The sequence below is a fragment of the Choloepus didactylus genome, chromosome 1, assembly GCF_015220235.1.
Source record: "Choloepus didactylus isolate mChoDid1 chromosome 1, mChoDid1.pri, whole genome shotgun sequence".
Taxonomy (NCBI): Eukaryota; Metazoa; Chordata; class Mammalia; order Pilosa; family Megalonychidae; genus Choloepus; species Choloepus didactylus.
The window spans coordinates 171,409,764-171,426,209 of NC_051307.1; the positions used below are offsets into that span (position 1 = coordinate 171,409,764).

Genomic DNA, 16,446 nt, shown 5'->3' on the forward strand with positions numbered 1-16,446 from the left:
TTTCAGTGCATGTGAAGCAGCTGCCAATTTCAAACCTATCACTGCATGACAGCTTTAGTTTGCCTTTTTTGCCTTTGGCAGGCATGAAGACTGGGCAAAGTCAGGAATCCTGCAGAAGAGAGTGTGAAGAGCCAGGGAAAGGCAAAACCACCTCCATACTGTAGCAAACAATTTCTCGGTCCTAGAAGCATAATAGAAACATTTTTTTCTGTACAGATATTAACTTACTGGTCTGTTTGACAGACACTGGTCAAAGTCCAAAGACCCTGAGGGTCTAAGCAGCTAGAAGTCCCAGACAAAGAATTTGTGAATTAGTTTTGTCCTAGGTGGCTTTTGTGAAGTGCAGCAAAGGTTTATCCTGAGTGCCTGTTTGTCATTCCTGAACAATATCCATAGCACTGTTGTCCCCAGGAGTGCAAAGACCCTGCTGATCTATTTTTCTTTTTGTGAAGGCAAAGGGACAATTATCACTGCATGTCATCTCCTAGACAATCAGTCAAATAGAGCTGGTAGCCAGTGGTTAGCTATTGCACGTCATTTGCCATGTAAATGAAAATGTCTTTATTTATCAAAAAAGGCTATTTTTATATCCTTGGTATGAAATATGTATTTAAATTATTTAAAATATTTATAAAGAAATAATGTTTTCTTTTCATTTTGGTAAAAAAAGAAAAAAAGCTTGCTGTTTTAACAAGAAAAGCACTACTGCTATGTATAGTAGATTAAAATTATTTATTATTAAGAGGATGTAGTTTCAAAAGGAATCCCCCTTTTAGCTGCATGCAGTTTGCCACAGATGTATCCTCACACTTCTAGATTACAAAAGAAAAGTGAGGTCATACTTTATTAATGAAATAAAAATATGGACTGAGTGACAGCAACAGGAGCTTTGGAATGGCAGTGGGGAGGGCTCCATCTAGTCTCTGTCGGGTCACATCAATGGCCTGAATTAGGGCTCTACCCACTGGGCCAACGTAAACAAAGTCTCTCCCCCAGGCATCATTCTTTGTGGTCCAAGAACCCAAAACTGGTCTGTGGAATATATCATATTTACTTTTGAGCCATTTTTTGACTCAAAATGAGGGAGAAAATCTTGGGTTTGTCCTTTCCCTGTGCTCTCCTTTCAGGAGAGATTATAGAATTCCAAAATGGAGCCAAGAATTCTGGGGTACCACTCAAAAAAGAGTGATGCCAGCTTGCATTGGGTCAGCGCTTTATATTTTTGTAGCAGTACTCAACAGCCTTGTAAGCCAAGCAGGGCAGGTGTTTTCATTTCCATTTTGCAGAAGAAACTGAAATCGTACAGCTAGGGTGCTGGAGTGGTCTACAGCCCGTAATGCTCCCTACATCTCACACCAACATGTAAATTCAGATGCTGGGCTTGATCATTATTTAAGCACATTTACTTAAAATTTATTTTATGTTTAAGAACATTTTGTGCCTCGTTGTCCCAGAGATTTCTAGAAGACATATTGAATTCACATTCTGGAGTGCTCCTGTTTCTTATTTTCTCCCACAAAGAATAAACAATCTGAGAATTGTGTCATTAAAAACATGTGAGCAAACCAAGACTTCTGATGTTGTGTGAATCTTGCACCCAGAACTGGCTAGAGCAACTGAGAGGAGAGAAATCTTCTCTTAAAAAATGAAACCAGTACATGTTTATGAGGCAGGTCACTCAAAACTCAACATCTTCTATTTCCCTATTTCCAAAATGCAGTCTCTCCTTAAGCTAAAGGGGAAAATGGAAGCAAAAGCATCATTCTGGATTTCATCTATTCATTCTTTTTCCCCCTTTTGCTCATACTGACCTATGTAATCACTTTAAGTACTGTTCAAAAGAGCTAACTGCTGTTGGTCCATGAATGTCTTCTTGCAAACTAGCACTATACTCATGAAAATAACTGACATTCTTGTTTTAAACACTGACTACGTGCCAACAGAGGTCCAGGAATTAACACACATCATGCTTTGTCATATAATCTTCACAATATAAAAAATTAGCTTCTATTACTATTCCCATTTTGAAAATGAATAATTTGTTCACAGATTGTTTAAATTTCCCTATCACATTTTTTTGTGTAAATGATAGACCTGGCACCTCATCACCACCCTGGGAACCCCTCCCTCCATGTCCAAATCTTGTTGCTTTTGAAATTTTACTAGTAAGTAATTCCTTTCAAAATATGTGAATAAAATATTTGTTTTTAGAAGTAGGCATACAATTAGTTAAGCTCTAAGGCTTTGGGGAGGTCCCAGTGAAATGCCCAGAAACATGCCTGTGTTTTTCCATCCAATCATCTTCTCGGTACCTATTTCTTACTGAGCATGCGAACCTGCCCTAGGTGGATCTGTGGCTGGGATAAGAACGAGGAGCACCCAGGAGAATTAACGGTTCCCATTGACTCCTTCAGGAAGGCATTGGCCTCATCTGAATCAGCCTTGCCGTATTCCTTATTGCCCTTTCCTTCTTCAACATCACTCAATCAGGACTCTCCCATGTCCAGGAAAGCATAAGTTTGGGTCTGTTTTTGCTTATGTGCTCTGTGATGTTACTGTAGGAAATGAGAATTCCAAATTTCCTTAAATGTTTGGTTTTCTAAATGTTGCTACTATGCAAATATCAGACACCCTGTCTTCTCATCAGGGATACATTTCTGGATCTCCACATTTTCTTCATCTACCCACCCTCTACTGGAAAAATAATACAAGGGTCCAAGGGAACAAAAGCACTTATTTTTTTGATCAAGTATATTTTTTAAAAAATAATATTGGGGACTAATGTCTTCTGTGTCATTCTAATTTAAAGAACCAGACAGATTATATGAGACTTTATTTTAATTCAACAACAAAAAAAAATATCTGGCAAGTAAAGCTACTTACAAATGGAGTTCATTGCCTTGAGAAGTAGTAAGATCCCTAACAGAGAAACTGTCCTCTCAGAGGCTAAATAACTATTCAACAGGAGCATTATTTTCCAGAGGGCCTTTGCACTGGGTTGGCAGAATGTTGCATAAAAATCACATGATGTGCATGTTTAAAATGCAGAAAACCTAGCTTCAACTCAATCCCTAGGCCTGGGAATCTAGTTTTGTAAATGCCCTAGGTGACCTACGAGCACTAAAGATTGAGAAACATTGCTCTAGTGGTCTAAGTGGACTAGCATCTAAATTCTATTAGAGAAAGTCCTAAGTCTTTAATTGTCTAATTGAGATGCCTGGTTAACTTCTAAATCAGTGGTTCTTAAATTTTAGTTTGAATAACATATCTCTAGGGATCTTATTAAAATAAGAGATTTCGGGACCCTATCACCTAAGATATGGGCTAGGTCCCAAGTGGTTTTGACATAGACATACCAGGGAACAGACTCAGAATCATTGCCTTAAGCAGCCTAATTGATCCTTGGCTAATGAGGAGTTGGTTCTATGGTAGGTGGGCCAGATAGAATCAAGTCGCTTAAAACTGAACATTATGTGCAATATTATTTCCATCAGTTCCTAACATATCAGTGTTTTTTCGATGAAAGTGATTGATCACTTTTTTCCAAGAGATCTTTGAAAAATTCATTTCTTAATTAAACTAATAATGATTGAATTCCTACTATGTACCATGCAATGGAATCTCTTGATTTGTTGTAGATCTTTGTTTTCTTGCTTCTTATAGATTTTCTAGTCAGGAAAGACAATGCCAAAACGCATTTTAGCTTTTGAATTTTCACAATCTGGTCAGTTTCTCCCCATAGGGAGGAATCATATTTGTATTGAAGCCAGACAACTATTTGATTAGAGAATGACAATTACTGTAGCTGGCCCCTGTGTGGAATGGAATTGCTAATGTCAAGATTATGATTTTATCCTTAAGGAAAATAGCCTGCTCCAAATCGATTTTGTTTCTTATTCTCATAAACTGTATAAATTTGTTACCTAAGGACATCTTTTTTAAGCCATGGCTTTTATTATAGAAGTCTGTGATGCTCCAAGGGTAGCCTTGCCTTAGGTCACCATCATCACTGAATACAGAGCCTCGGTACATGTACAGACTCTGTAAAAGTCTGCTCCAAAAGGTTTTCCTTTGCCCACTTCTTTTGGGTTATCCAAAGGTAAATGCTGATGTTGAGAAAGAAGCTGGAGTGTTGGAGGGACACAAATGATTGTTTACTTCCCAGCCATTTTTCTTTGCTGTTTGTCCTCAGAGAAGTTCTGAGCTTCAATTTCATCTAAAAATTGAAGGTTAAAATATATCTACCTTGTAGGTTATTTGTGAAGATTCATAAAGTAATTCACGTGAAAGCACTTGGCACATGCCTGACAGTTAACACATGCTAAGCAAATGTCAATTCTTCTCCCATGGCCTTCTACCTTCTCCTACTTCACCCTCCTCTCATCTCCCTCTCTCCTTTCCTCTCCTGATTCCTTCCCACACCCTCCTCCCCCCATCTTCCTTCCTGGCTATCCCTTTTTCTCCTTTCTCCTTCCCCTTTTCATCTCCTCCCCTCCCTCTTTCCCTCTCCCCTCTGTCCCATTCTGCAATTCCTTCTGCTGCATCATCATTCCTCTCTCCTCCTCCACTAATCTGAAAAATAAACCACCCTTTGACATCTTTGCATAGTTCACAGTCTAGCTTTCAAACCATGTCCCTAAAGTCTATTTGTCACAGGGTTAAAACCAAGTCAACATTTACCTTAAAAAGAATACAAGTTGTTGAAGAGGCACAAGTGTTGGAAAAAAAAAATGTATTCTCCTTGCTCCCCAACATCTAGCCCCAACCTGTGGGGCTTCTGATTTATCTGAATTTTAGTAAAGCCTAATTTTAAATTCTTCACAATTACAGAAATATCCAGGAAGTTTATTCACTAACATGAATGTGTTCCATAAATATATACCATTTCTTTGCCCGTAAAGTTCCTCTGTGAAAATTTGCAGTTGTTTCAGAAATCACATACACACATATACATCACACCCACCACTCCAGGCCACAGAAGACCTGAGCATGGTTAGCTAAAAGCCTCGAGCCTTTCTCTGGGGCAAGTGGTCTTGCCCTCTTGTCCATGGCTCCTTTGGCTGGAAGCAGAGCTGATGAAATGTCTGCCACTTCACACAGATGCCTTCAAAGCCCTTGGTATCCCATCAAGTGAGTAGCCACCTCCCAAGAGAGAATTAGCTAACTGTCACTCCCTGCAATGTGTATCCTAAAAGAATCTGTTCCTTGAGTTGTGTCATTCAACAAAGCCCCAAATAAAGAGCTCACCAAAGATGTGCAGACAGCCCAGTAAGGCAGAGGCTAGCACATCTGCACCTGTTGTTCTAGAAAATTAAATAAGCTATTTTAGAAAAAAAACAAAAACAAAAAACAGCTGGATGGACAAAAAGTGTCCTATGGACTATATATCCTTCTGGCTTAGGTTTTTTTCCCCTCCTATGGAGATAGGAAGCTGGGAATGGGATAAAATTTAATGCTGATGCTCAGAGTCTGTTTTTTTGTTTCATTTTGTTTTGTCCTGTTTTTACTTTTGTTTTTTTTTTAACAGCTGACTTGATAAAAATAGAGCATATATATGTGCTATATTTGAACAGAACAGAGAATAAAATGGGAGGTAGTGAGAATTAAAATTGTGTCTGTGCTTTTTATGTTTGCAAGAAACCAATATACTAACTTGATGGGACCGTTCTAAGAATTCCCTCTAAGGTAAAGAGGGCTCTAAACTGTTTGCACTCTTACTTTCAGTAATGAATTTTCTTCCAAAGCTGAGGCCCCTGAACTCCAACTGGCAACTTTCTTCTTCTCTGTGGTTTATTAGAACTGTGGGAGAACTATTTCAGAACTCAGCACTGGGATCAGTGTGAACTGCTTCTAAGGAAGGGGCTCAGGCTCAGCTGTCTCTCAGGGAACACAGAGCCTGCTGAATGGCCTCAGCCATGAGTGTGTTGGGGGCTCATGCCTTGATTGGCAATGATGTCTAAGGAACCCCCAGTTTTAAGCACAGATTTCTGAAGGCTACCATGGTAACCCATTGCACAAATGTGTCATGAGAACTCCTTTGATCAGACAATCTATGGAAACAAATCAAATTGTCATCTCTGGCTTCCAGTGTCCAAAAGATATTTCAAGCCCTCTATCTGTGTCACTCAGTATATCTCAAGTTAACTTAGAGAAAAGCAAATCTACAGAAAGGCGGTAAAGAAGTCAACATTTCTGAGCCTTGCTTCTCAAAGGGTGGCTTGTGGAGCAGCAGAATGAGCTTCATCTGGGAGTTTGTTAAAAATGTAAAATCTGGGCCCCCGCCCCAGACCAGCTGAATCCAAATCTGAATTTTAACAAGATCCCTGGGTGATCTGTGTACATTTTAGAGTTTTAGAAGCACTAGGCTAAACCATTGGTTCTTAAGCCTGGCTGCCCACTAGAATCACCTGTACAGCTTTAAAAAAAACACTTATACCTAGTCTCAGAATCCCTAGATTCTGATTTAGATTGAATGGCACCCAGGTATTGGTAATGTTTAAAAACTTCCTGACTCCAAGAAACACCCAGGGTTGAAAAAAACAATCAAAAGAATGCTTGGAACAGAACAGTCTCAAAATGTGAATTTCTCACGGGTAGTACCAGCTTCAGAGGGAATTCATTAGAATTGCCAGTTCTTGGGCTCCACCCCAGACCTATTGGATCAGAAACCCTGGAATGGGACCCAGCCATCTGTGGTGACTCTCATGCCCACTAAAGTTTGAGAACTACTGTTTTAGTCTAGATCAACAAATGAAACAGCAAAGGCTGAAGTAGGCCTTAAGCAGAAAGGGGTTTGAATTCAATAAAAAGAGCTGTATAAATATCAAGCTTCTTTGTGGAGATTCATCATTTTCTATTTTCAATATTCCTCTATCTTTGTAAAAACATACTGATAGATAGCACTTTCCAATTAGAATAGGCCCACCACATTGCCTTCTTGTCTATTTCTACAGTGTAGCATAGGGATAGCCTTGAAAACATTAATCTGTTCCTAGGATGGCATCAGTGCATCTCAGTTTTATGAGACTGAGATTGGGAAAAGAATTGCTGTTGGTTACGACAGCAGGTCACAATCGTAGGTCTTGTGGACCCTGGGCTGTAAGAGAAGCTACTTCCCCAAGACTAGAGACAATGTGCCCCAAGGAAAACTAATCTAATTTCTTTCCAAGTGTTGGTCACAGATGGTCATTGTGTTCAGAAATCAGGGCCTGCATACTTTGGAATTAACACCTCTGGGAGAAGCCTTCATTCATTCACAGATGGGAGTTGTAGGATGAATACTCTAGCTTTTTCCTCATCAGGTGGGGCAACTTAAAGTTATGTTATATAACATTACCCAGAGTTCCCCAGGAGGATCGAACCGCCACCTGCATTTATAAACCATAAGAGCAGCTTTATGCAGTTTCGGTCACATTCATAAAAGGCTTAATTAATCATGTATGACATGACTGCAGAGAGTCGGTGCCTGCTAACAATAAAATACCATACCCAAAATGATGACAAGAGACAGTTTTCTGTTACCAGAAACTGTTTCTATAATTATTCTAATGCTGCCTATGTCACTGCCATGGCAAACCTTTATGGAGATGCAATTTCAGAGAAGTCGATTTTATTTTTAGATTTTTAGATGTGTGGCACCTATGTTCTTGGCTTTATGTATTTAGACTAGCCTACTAGACCTGCAATTATCTCATATGTGGTTAAAATTGTATTTATAGAGCTATTGGCTGAAGTAAATGAAAAGAATGAGATTTGAGCTGAAACGACCTGAGTTCTTTACTACTTAACTGTTTGGCTTTCAACAAGACCATTAAATTCTCAGACTCTCCATTTCCTCATCTCTGAAATTGGATGATTTCGTGTGAGTTTCCCTAAAAGCATATCCTGGAACAAAAGTCAAAAGTTTGAGTGGAATAGTTTATTTGTAGGATGACTCCAGGAAAACACTGGTAAGGTACTGGGGGAAATGAGACAGGGAGAAGAAAGCCAAAAAGTATGTGTTCTTGAGTAGATAATTCCTATGGGCAACTGAGGTTCGATCCTCCTGGGGAACTCTGGCCTGCCCATGCAATGGAAAGAAAAAAGCTTAGTAGAGAGTCACAGTGGACATGGAGTGCAATGGTGTGTGCACACTGGATATGGGTGGGCACCAGGAGCATCTGCTCCTGTAGTTTCAGGCCCTGTCAGGAGACAGAAACTACAGTCATTTGAACAGGAAGTGCTTAATATAAAGAATTATTAACTATGTAAGGAGGATTAGCTACTAAGAAGGGACAAAAGCAAATGTTAAAGAATACCCTATGACAGAGGGAGGGTACCAAAGGAAGGAAGGAATTTGGAAGAAGGGTTCCCAAAGCTAAAATCCAGACTTTGTTAGAGAAGGTGTGGATGCAGCCCAATGGACAGCAAAGAGTTTGGCTGCATCACTAAGTCCAGAAATGGTCCACATTCACTGGGCTGAGGCTGGAGGGCAGTGAAATGTATTCTGGGATTGACAAGCAAAAAATCCCCTGCTGGGGTGCAAGTGGGCCAAGGCTGGCACAGAACTGGCAAACTGAAGGTGAGCATCACTGGGCATCCAATGCACTGCTGGTCACAGCACACTGCAGGAGCAAGCCCAGGAGAAGCACACGAAAATGAGGAAGGGAATCCCCTTCCTTCTGCAGTCCTTCCAGCACTCTCTACAGGCAAAGGAGACATATTTATAAGATCAGCTCCAGTATCACAAACAGGGCAATGAAGTGTGGATTTTAGATGAGGCAATAACCCAACAACTGACACAAGGTAACACTATCTACATTAGATCATTCTATGTGAATTAAATTAGAGAACATATATTAGAATTACATTTTAAACTGTGAAGTCCTCCTTGATATTACTTAAAAATCGAGTGTGTTTTTGTTTAAAAATGTCAAAATTAGTAAAACCATGTTTTTGACTATGACACCATTGATTCTTTATTAATATCTTAAAAATTAGCTTTAGTATTTGATCTTTTTAACAGGGCTTTATCCTCTGTATAAGAATGTTATGATTTGACACCTGCGCCCATACACATCTTCCTTTGTTCCCTAAAATTCCTTTAATTGGGACCAAGCTTTGTCTTCTACAATTAATGATAAGTAAAATAACCCTGGGAGAAGCAATACATCCATTTCAATCTATAGAATAGAAGGGCCCTACTATGTGAGGAGTATGTCTGAGGTTCAAAGTAGATAGCAATTGCTGAGTGGCGAGAATGCCATTGCTTCTTCCCCTCAAATACCTCAGCAAACCATCCCAGTTAGCACAGAGTTAGAGAGTTCAATGCAACCAAAACCACCAATGTGAAATCCTCTGATTTAGCATACTTTTCTCTCTTATCCTCACTGGCAATATGACTGTCAGTTAAAGTATATCCTTGAGATGTCTTTATCACATAGCCATCCAATTAATTAATCTTTCCACTGATTGAATTAATCTCTTGACCCATCAATGAGCTTCTGGCTATTAATTTATTGTCTCTTTTCAATTATCTTCTATGTTCATAGTCACTCATAACTCTTAAAAATAGACAAAAAAAAGTCTGTCTCAGCATCTGCTGATAGGTCAGAGAATACTTTCTTCCTCGTCCTCATTTCATGAAGTTTCAAAGGCTATCAAAGGGATGCATTTGCAGTACAGCAGAAACCAAACGACAAGTGGTCACTATGGACAGGCAGGCACACTTTGTTTTGAGAGTTGTTCACTTGACAGAACAGTTGGCATTTTGAAGGAAATTGGATGCACTGGGCAGAAAGTAGCTGATGACCACTTGTCAAGCCTATTGTAGGGGCAATATGCAAGGTGAGTGGAATTGGACCAATGACATCTAAAACCTTTTCTGGCCTAAGATCCTCCACTTGTGGGGAAAGGAGAGAAAAGCAAGATTAAGAAAACATTCCATGAGTCATTCGGACTCTACTCAGATGCTGATCAAAACTAAACCTGATAGTCCACAGAAGCATGGAAGGGGATCTTCAAGTTACAAAAGTAAAAAACAATTTGAATATTAAATATTCAAGTATTTCATGCCTCACCTCACAGAGCTTAAAGAACCTCAACTCGTAGAACTGCTAGGGAGAAGAACTACATCTCTCCTTCCTCTGATGCTAGAACTGATTCTGAGCCACTTCTTAACCTGTGTTCAGCAGAGAGATTGGAGCAAGAGGAAGCAATTAGAGATACAGAGTTGAAAAGTAGCAGCATTGGCAAGTATACCCCTATAACATGAACCTAGGATGTCCCAACTCTGGGGTGTTTGAGTTGTACCACTGGGTTTTGTATAAATGTGCCCCCATATGGAAGTTCAAAGCCCTTTCGTGGCTCTCCTATCAAGCTTTACCTTTTCCTCATCTTTTCTTATCAATAATAACATGGCTTTTATTAACTGTCTGCTATATGCCAGCTACTTTAAATATGTGGTCTCCTTTAATCTTCCCAGTAACTCCATAAAATATGTTCTCTTATCCTCTTAACACAGATAAGAATGGAATTTTCTACAGCACTCATGAAGCACATTCCTTTCTATGAAACCATACCCTACACGACACCACAGTATATTTAGCTCCTCTGGGGTCCTCCTGAACATTTTTTTTTTTAAATAATTTTTAAAATTTTATTTTGGAATGCTTTCAAACTTACAGAATAGTTACAAAAATAGCAATATGAACCCCACACAAACTCCAACATACCCCAATTCCCCCAGGTACTCAGATCCACCAATTTTAAGATTATGCACATTTATTCATTCTATCTATCCATCAAATGATCAATTCAATTATTTATCTATTCATCTAACTATCTGTCCATCAATCTCTCAATCTATCAATCCATTTTCTGAACACTTGAGTGTAGGTTTTATACATCATGCTCCTTGAACACTTGATATTGCTGTGTGCATTTCCTAAGAACAAGGAAATTCACTTATGCATCCATCTCAAGTAAAGTTATCAAGTTCAGTGAATTTAACATTGATATGAAGCTAAGGGTCTACATTCTAATTTTTCCCATGTCCCAATAATGTCCTTTTAAGCCTTCTTGCCTCCCCTATTAGATCCCAGCAGAATCTTATATTGCCCTTTTTTTTGTCCTATAGTTTTTTTTTGAAATAAATTCAAAGTTACATGAATAGTTGCAAAAGCAATACTAGCCCCATACACAGAATTCCATCATACCCTGACCCTCTTCCCCCGATAGCTCAATCCACCAACTTTAACATGCTGTCACATCACTGTTTCTTTCCCTCCCTCCTTCCCTCCCTATCTATCATCGATCATATATTTCTCTGTCTTCTGAACATATGAGAGTTAGCTGCACACATCCTTGAACATACACTATAATTCACTTATGTACTTCCCATGAACAAGAACATTCTTTTATGTAATTCCATTAAGCACAGCTAAGAAGTATAAGAGATTCAACAATGATACAATGCTTACATTCTATATTTCCTTTTCCTTATGTCTCAACTGTGTCCCTTCGAGCCACCTGTCCTCCTATCCTCCATGTCCCATCCAAGTTCATCCTTAGCATTCAATCGTCGTCTAGTTAGACTGTCTCTCTTTTTTTTTTTCCTTTTTTCAATTGTGGAAACATATATACAGCCTAAATCTTCCCATTCCACCCCCTCCATAGCCTTCCATTAGTGGGATTAATCACATTTAGAATGATGTTATGCTCTTTCCCACCATCCATTACTAGAAATTTCCCTGCACCTCAAATAGCAACCCTACACTCCTTTCTTAACTCTCCATTGCCCCTTCCCCCATTTCTCTTAACCCAAACTCTACTTTTCATCTCTATGGTTATATTCTCTGATAATTTCTCTGTGTTTACTGTGGGGCTTAAAATTAACCCCTTAAATCCCTATCAATCTTGTTTTTCTTTGATACCACCTCCACTTCAATAGGGCATATAAACTATGTTCCTATACTCCTTTATTCCCCTACCTTTATATAGTCGTCTAAAATTACATATTTTACATTGAGTTCAAAACCACTGATTTATCCTTAGAGTTTGTATATTTTTTATCATGTAGGAAGTAAATAGTGGAGTTATATTTCAAAAATTATTGACTTCTATTTGTATTCCATTGTGTTTGGAGAATGTTCTTTGAGTATATTCAATTTTTTTTTTTTTTTTTTTTTAATTTCTTGAGGCTTGTTTTATGTCCCAGCTTATGGTCCATTCTGGAGAAAGATCCGTGATCACTAGAGAAAAATGAGTGTCCTAGTGATTTGGGATGTAAGGTACTATATATGTCTGTTAAAATTCTGTATATCTCTTTCTCCTTTCTTTGTCTCTCTTTTGGTAGGGCTCCCTTTAGAATCTGAAGTAGGGCAGGTCTTTTATTGGCAAAGTCTCTCAGCATTTGTTTGTCTGTGAAAAATTTAAGCTCTCCCTCAAATTTGAAGGAGAGTTTTGCTGGATAAAGTATTCTTGGTTGAAAATTTTTCTCTCTCAGAATTTTAAATATGTCATGCCACTGCCTTCTCGCCTCCATGGTGGCCACTGAGTAGTCACTACTTAGTCTTATATTGTTTCTTTTGTATGTGGTGAACTGCTTTTCTCTTGCTGCTTTCAGAACTTGCTCCTTCTCTTCAGTATTTGAGAGTCTGATCAGAATATGTCTTGGGGTGGGTTTATTTGGATTTATTCTATTTGGAGTTCACTGGGCATTTATGCTTTGTGTGTTTATATTGTGTAGAAGGTTGGGGATTTTTTCCCCAACAATTTCTTTGAATACTCTTTCTAGACCTTTACCCTTCTCTTCCCCTTCTGGGACACCAGTGAGTCTTAAGTTTAGACATTTTATTTTATCTATCGTATCCCTGAGATCCATTGCAATTTTTTCGATTTTTCTCCATTCTTTCTTTTGTTCTTTCATATTCTGTTCTGTGGACTTCTAGGACACTGAGATATTGTTCAGCTTCCTCTAGTCTTGTATTGTGAATATCCAAAGTCTTTTAATTTGGCCAACCGTTTCTTTTATTTCCATAAGATCTTCTATTTTTTTATTTACTCTTGCAATATCTTCTTTACGCTCTTCTAGGGTCTTCTTTACAGCACTTATATCCTGGGCCATGGTCCTCTTGATGTCCTTTAAATCCTTTGCCATGTTTTTGTTCTTTGATTGTAGTTCTTTAATTAATTTTGCGAGATATAACATTTCCTCCGAAATCTTGATTTGTGTGTTTGGAGCTGGATTCTCCATATCACCTGGTTTTATCATATGCATTAAGATTTTCTGTTGTTTTTGGTCTCTTGGCATTTGTTTTGCTTGATAGGGTTCTTTCAAGTTGCATCAAAAAAAAAAAGGATATCGATCTTATTTTTCAGAGACACAGTTTGGTGACGTACACTTTCTCTAACTAACCAGCAGATGGCATCTGTGAGTCACCTATATCCCTCAAGTCAGTTCTGAACCTTTTTTCCACAGAGTGTGGGGAAACGATTCCCATGTGTTCAGTTGGAGAACTCAGCCTGGGTGTGCCGCTGGAGCTGTCTGCCCTGGATGTGGGGCGCATGCACGGGTGGCCAGGGAGGAAGGGCAGTTCTCTCTCGGTGTCCCACAAACCACCGGACTCAGTGCAGTGCCCCCAGGCTCTCCGAGCGGATCCCCCTTCCCAGCCACGATCCTCCCTCAGCCGAGAGAAAATGCCGTGCTACATCATCAGTGTGCACCATCCCCCAAGGGAAGCCCCGGGCCACCGGGCCGCGCCACGGGGCTCTCAGTTCATTTCAGAATGCAGAATGTGTGAGGCTGTCTTTACTGCAATGCCTTGTGGGCTGAGAACAGCTGAGGTTTTCTCCAGAGAGAGAGAGCAAGAGACAGAAAATCTCCCAGGTTCACCCGTCAGCCAGATATAGCACCCGATCCTCTGGGCTTCCTATCCTGCGATTCTCCCAAGGTCAGTTGTCACCAAAAGCCTTTGTCTGCTTGTTGGAATTCGCTGTCTGTATTGAGTAGTTAATTTTAAAACCTCTCTTGGAGCTGAGCTAAGAAAGTGCACGGCGCAGCTTCCGTGAGGGAGGGGCTCTCGGCTCTAGGTTCTCGACTCTCAGCACAGGTCTGCAGTTTTACTTACAGATTTTAGGTGTGATCTCACTCATTCCTCCCAATTCATGTTGGTGGATGTTGAGTGTACAGTCACGTTTGTCTCCCTGCTGTTATTCCAGGTTATTTACTGGTTTTTTGTTCATTTATGAATTGTTCTGGGGGAGACTAAGTTTTCCACTTCTTTCTATGCCACCATCTTCCCAGAATCCGCCCTTATATTGCCTTTTGTTGTCATTTCTCTTTAGTTGTTCTTTTTTCTTTTCTTCCAGGCATTCCATTCAGGAGGATTAATTATACTCACTATGTTGTGGTACTCTCACCACCTTCCATTACTAACACATTCCCATCTCACCAAACATAAATCCTACACCCATTTTGTGTTAATTCCCCATTCCCCTTGGCCCTGTACTCTAATTTCTGTCTCTATGAGCTTGCATATTCTCAAATATTTTCTTTGTAATTCCAATTGGGCTTAAATTTAACATCCTAAATCTATAACAACCTCATTTGCTGTGATATCAACTGAATTTCAACAGTATATACAAACCATATTCCTATAACCCCTGTTCCCCCACCTTTATGTAGTTCTTGTCACAAATTACATGTTTATGCATTATGAGTCCAAAACTACTGATTTCTCATTATATTTTATGCATATGCCTTTTATTTTTTTTTTTTTTTTTTTTTTTTTTTTACATAAATTAACCCATTTATTATAGGCTAGAGATGTTTCGATCTGTGGTGCGTCTACTGGTCTTTCAATTCCTTCAGTCTCCTGATGGCAGACTTTACTGTGACTGCAGAGGTGGTATTGTAGGTCCAGGCACCACCAGCTACTGTTTTCATGCAGGAACCACAGTGCCAGATCCCCACAGCTCTTCTCTTCATTTTGGTTTTGCCACAGAAGGAGCAAGTGTACTTGGCGTGCTGGCTGATTTCAATCTTCTTCACCATTTTCCTGAGGGAGGCGCCATAACGGGTCCCGTATTTACTGACGATTCCAACCTTCTTGGTGCGTTTCGCCATGTTGCCGCAAGGATATTCCGAGCCCAGAGAGCTGCATATGCCTTTTCAGTCCTTTAGGAAGTAAAAAGTGGAGTTATAAACCAAAGATACAATAGCGTTCACATTTACATATATACCTGTCATTTCCTTCAAAGGAGATCTTGTTTACTTCACACAGCTTCACCGTATTATCTATTGTCCTTTCCTTTCAATATGCAGAATTCTCTTTAGCTTCTCTTGTAGGGCTAGTCTAGTGGTGATGAACTCCCTCAACTTTTGTTTATCTGGAAAAGTCTTAATCACTTCCTCATTTTTGAAAGACGGTTTTGCTGGATATAGAATTCCTGGTTGGCAGATTTTTGCTTTCTGCATATTAAATATATCATCCTACTGCTTTATTGCCTCAATAGTTTCCAACAGGAAATCAGCATTTAATCTTCTTGAAGCTGCCTTGTACATGACATGTCGCTTCTCTTTTGTGGCTTTCGGAATCCTCTCTTGATCTTTGACATTCAACATTTTGATTATAATATGCCATGGCATGGATCTATTTAGCTTTATCCTGTTTGGAGTTTGTTGAGCATCTTGGACATGTATATCCATATCTTTCATTAAATTTGGGTTGTTTTCAGCCATTATTTTTATGACTATTCTCTGTCTGTCCCTCTCTCTTCCTTCTACATCTGGGATTCCCACAATGTATACATTGGTACACTTGATGGTGTCCCACAGTTTCCTCAAGCTTCATTCACTTTTCTTCATTCTTTCCTTTTTCTGCTCTTCCAACTGGATGACTTCAAATTGTCTTATCTGCAAGTTCACTGATTCTTTCTTCTGCCTGCTCCAATTTGCTATTGAATCCCTCCAGGGAATTTTTAATTTTTGTCACTGTAAGCTTCTGCTCTGTTTGGTTCCTTTTCATAATTTATATTGCTCTATGGATCTGCTCTTTTTGTTCATCTATTTTTTTTTCCTGATTTCCTTTAGTTTTTTGTCTGTTTTCCTTTAGCTCTTTGAGCATGTTTAGGCCCCCACCCCTTTTTTTTTTAAGTCTTTGGTATGTCCTAGGTCTGGTCCTCCTTATTGATGGTTCCTAATGGTTTGATTTTCTCTCTTACCTGGGAAATCACTTCCAGTTTCTTTCTGTGTTTTTAAATATTTTGTTGAAACCTGGGCATTTTTATATTTTAATGAATTATCACTGAGATTTAGACCCTAAGTCATCTGTTCTGTAAGATTGTATCTAGCTAGTGTTATGGAAGAATCTTCCTTGAATGCCAGGAGTTAGCATTTAAAAAAAGAAGAAGGATAAAAAGAAAACACCTTTCATAGTTTTTGCAGATTGACCTGTAGGAGTGTTC

General features: G+C 39.2%; 1 protein-coding gene across 1 annotated transcript; it reads right to left on the reverse strand.

Moving 5' to 3' along the window:
* Window positions 1-14,763: 14,763 nt before the first annotated feature.
* On the reverse strand, window positions 14,764-15,132 carry LOC119527777 (60S ribosomal protein L37a). The gene has a single exon (XM_037828180.1). It carries the CDS (start codon window positions 15,104-15,106, stop codon window positions 14,828-14,830), a length of 279 nt encoding a protein of 92 aa, XP_037684108.1. The 5' UTR covers window positions 15,107-15,132; the 3' UTR covers window positions 14,764-14,827.
* Between the last annotated feature and the right edge of the window lie 1,314 nt (window positions 15,133-16,446).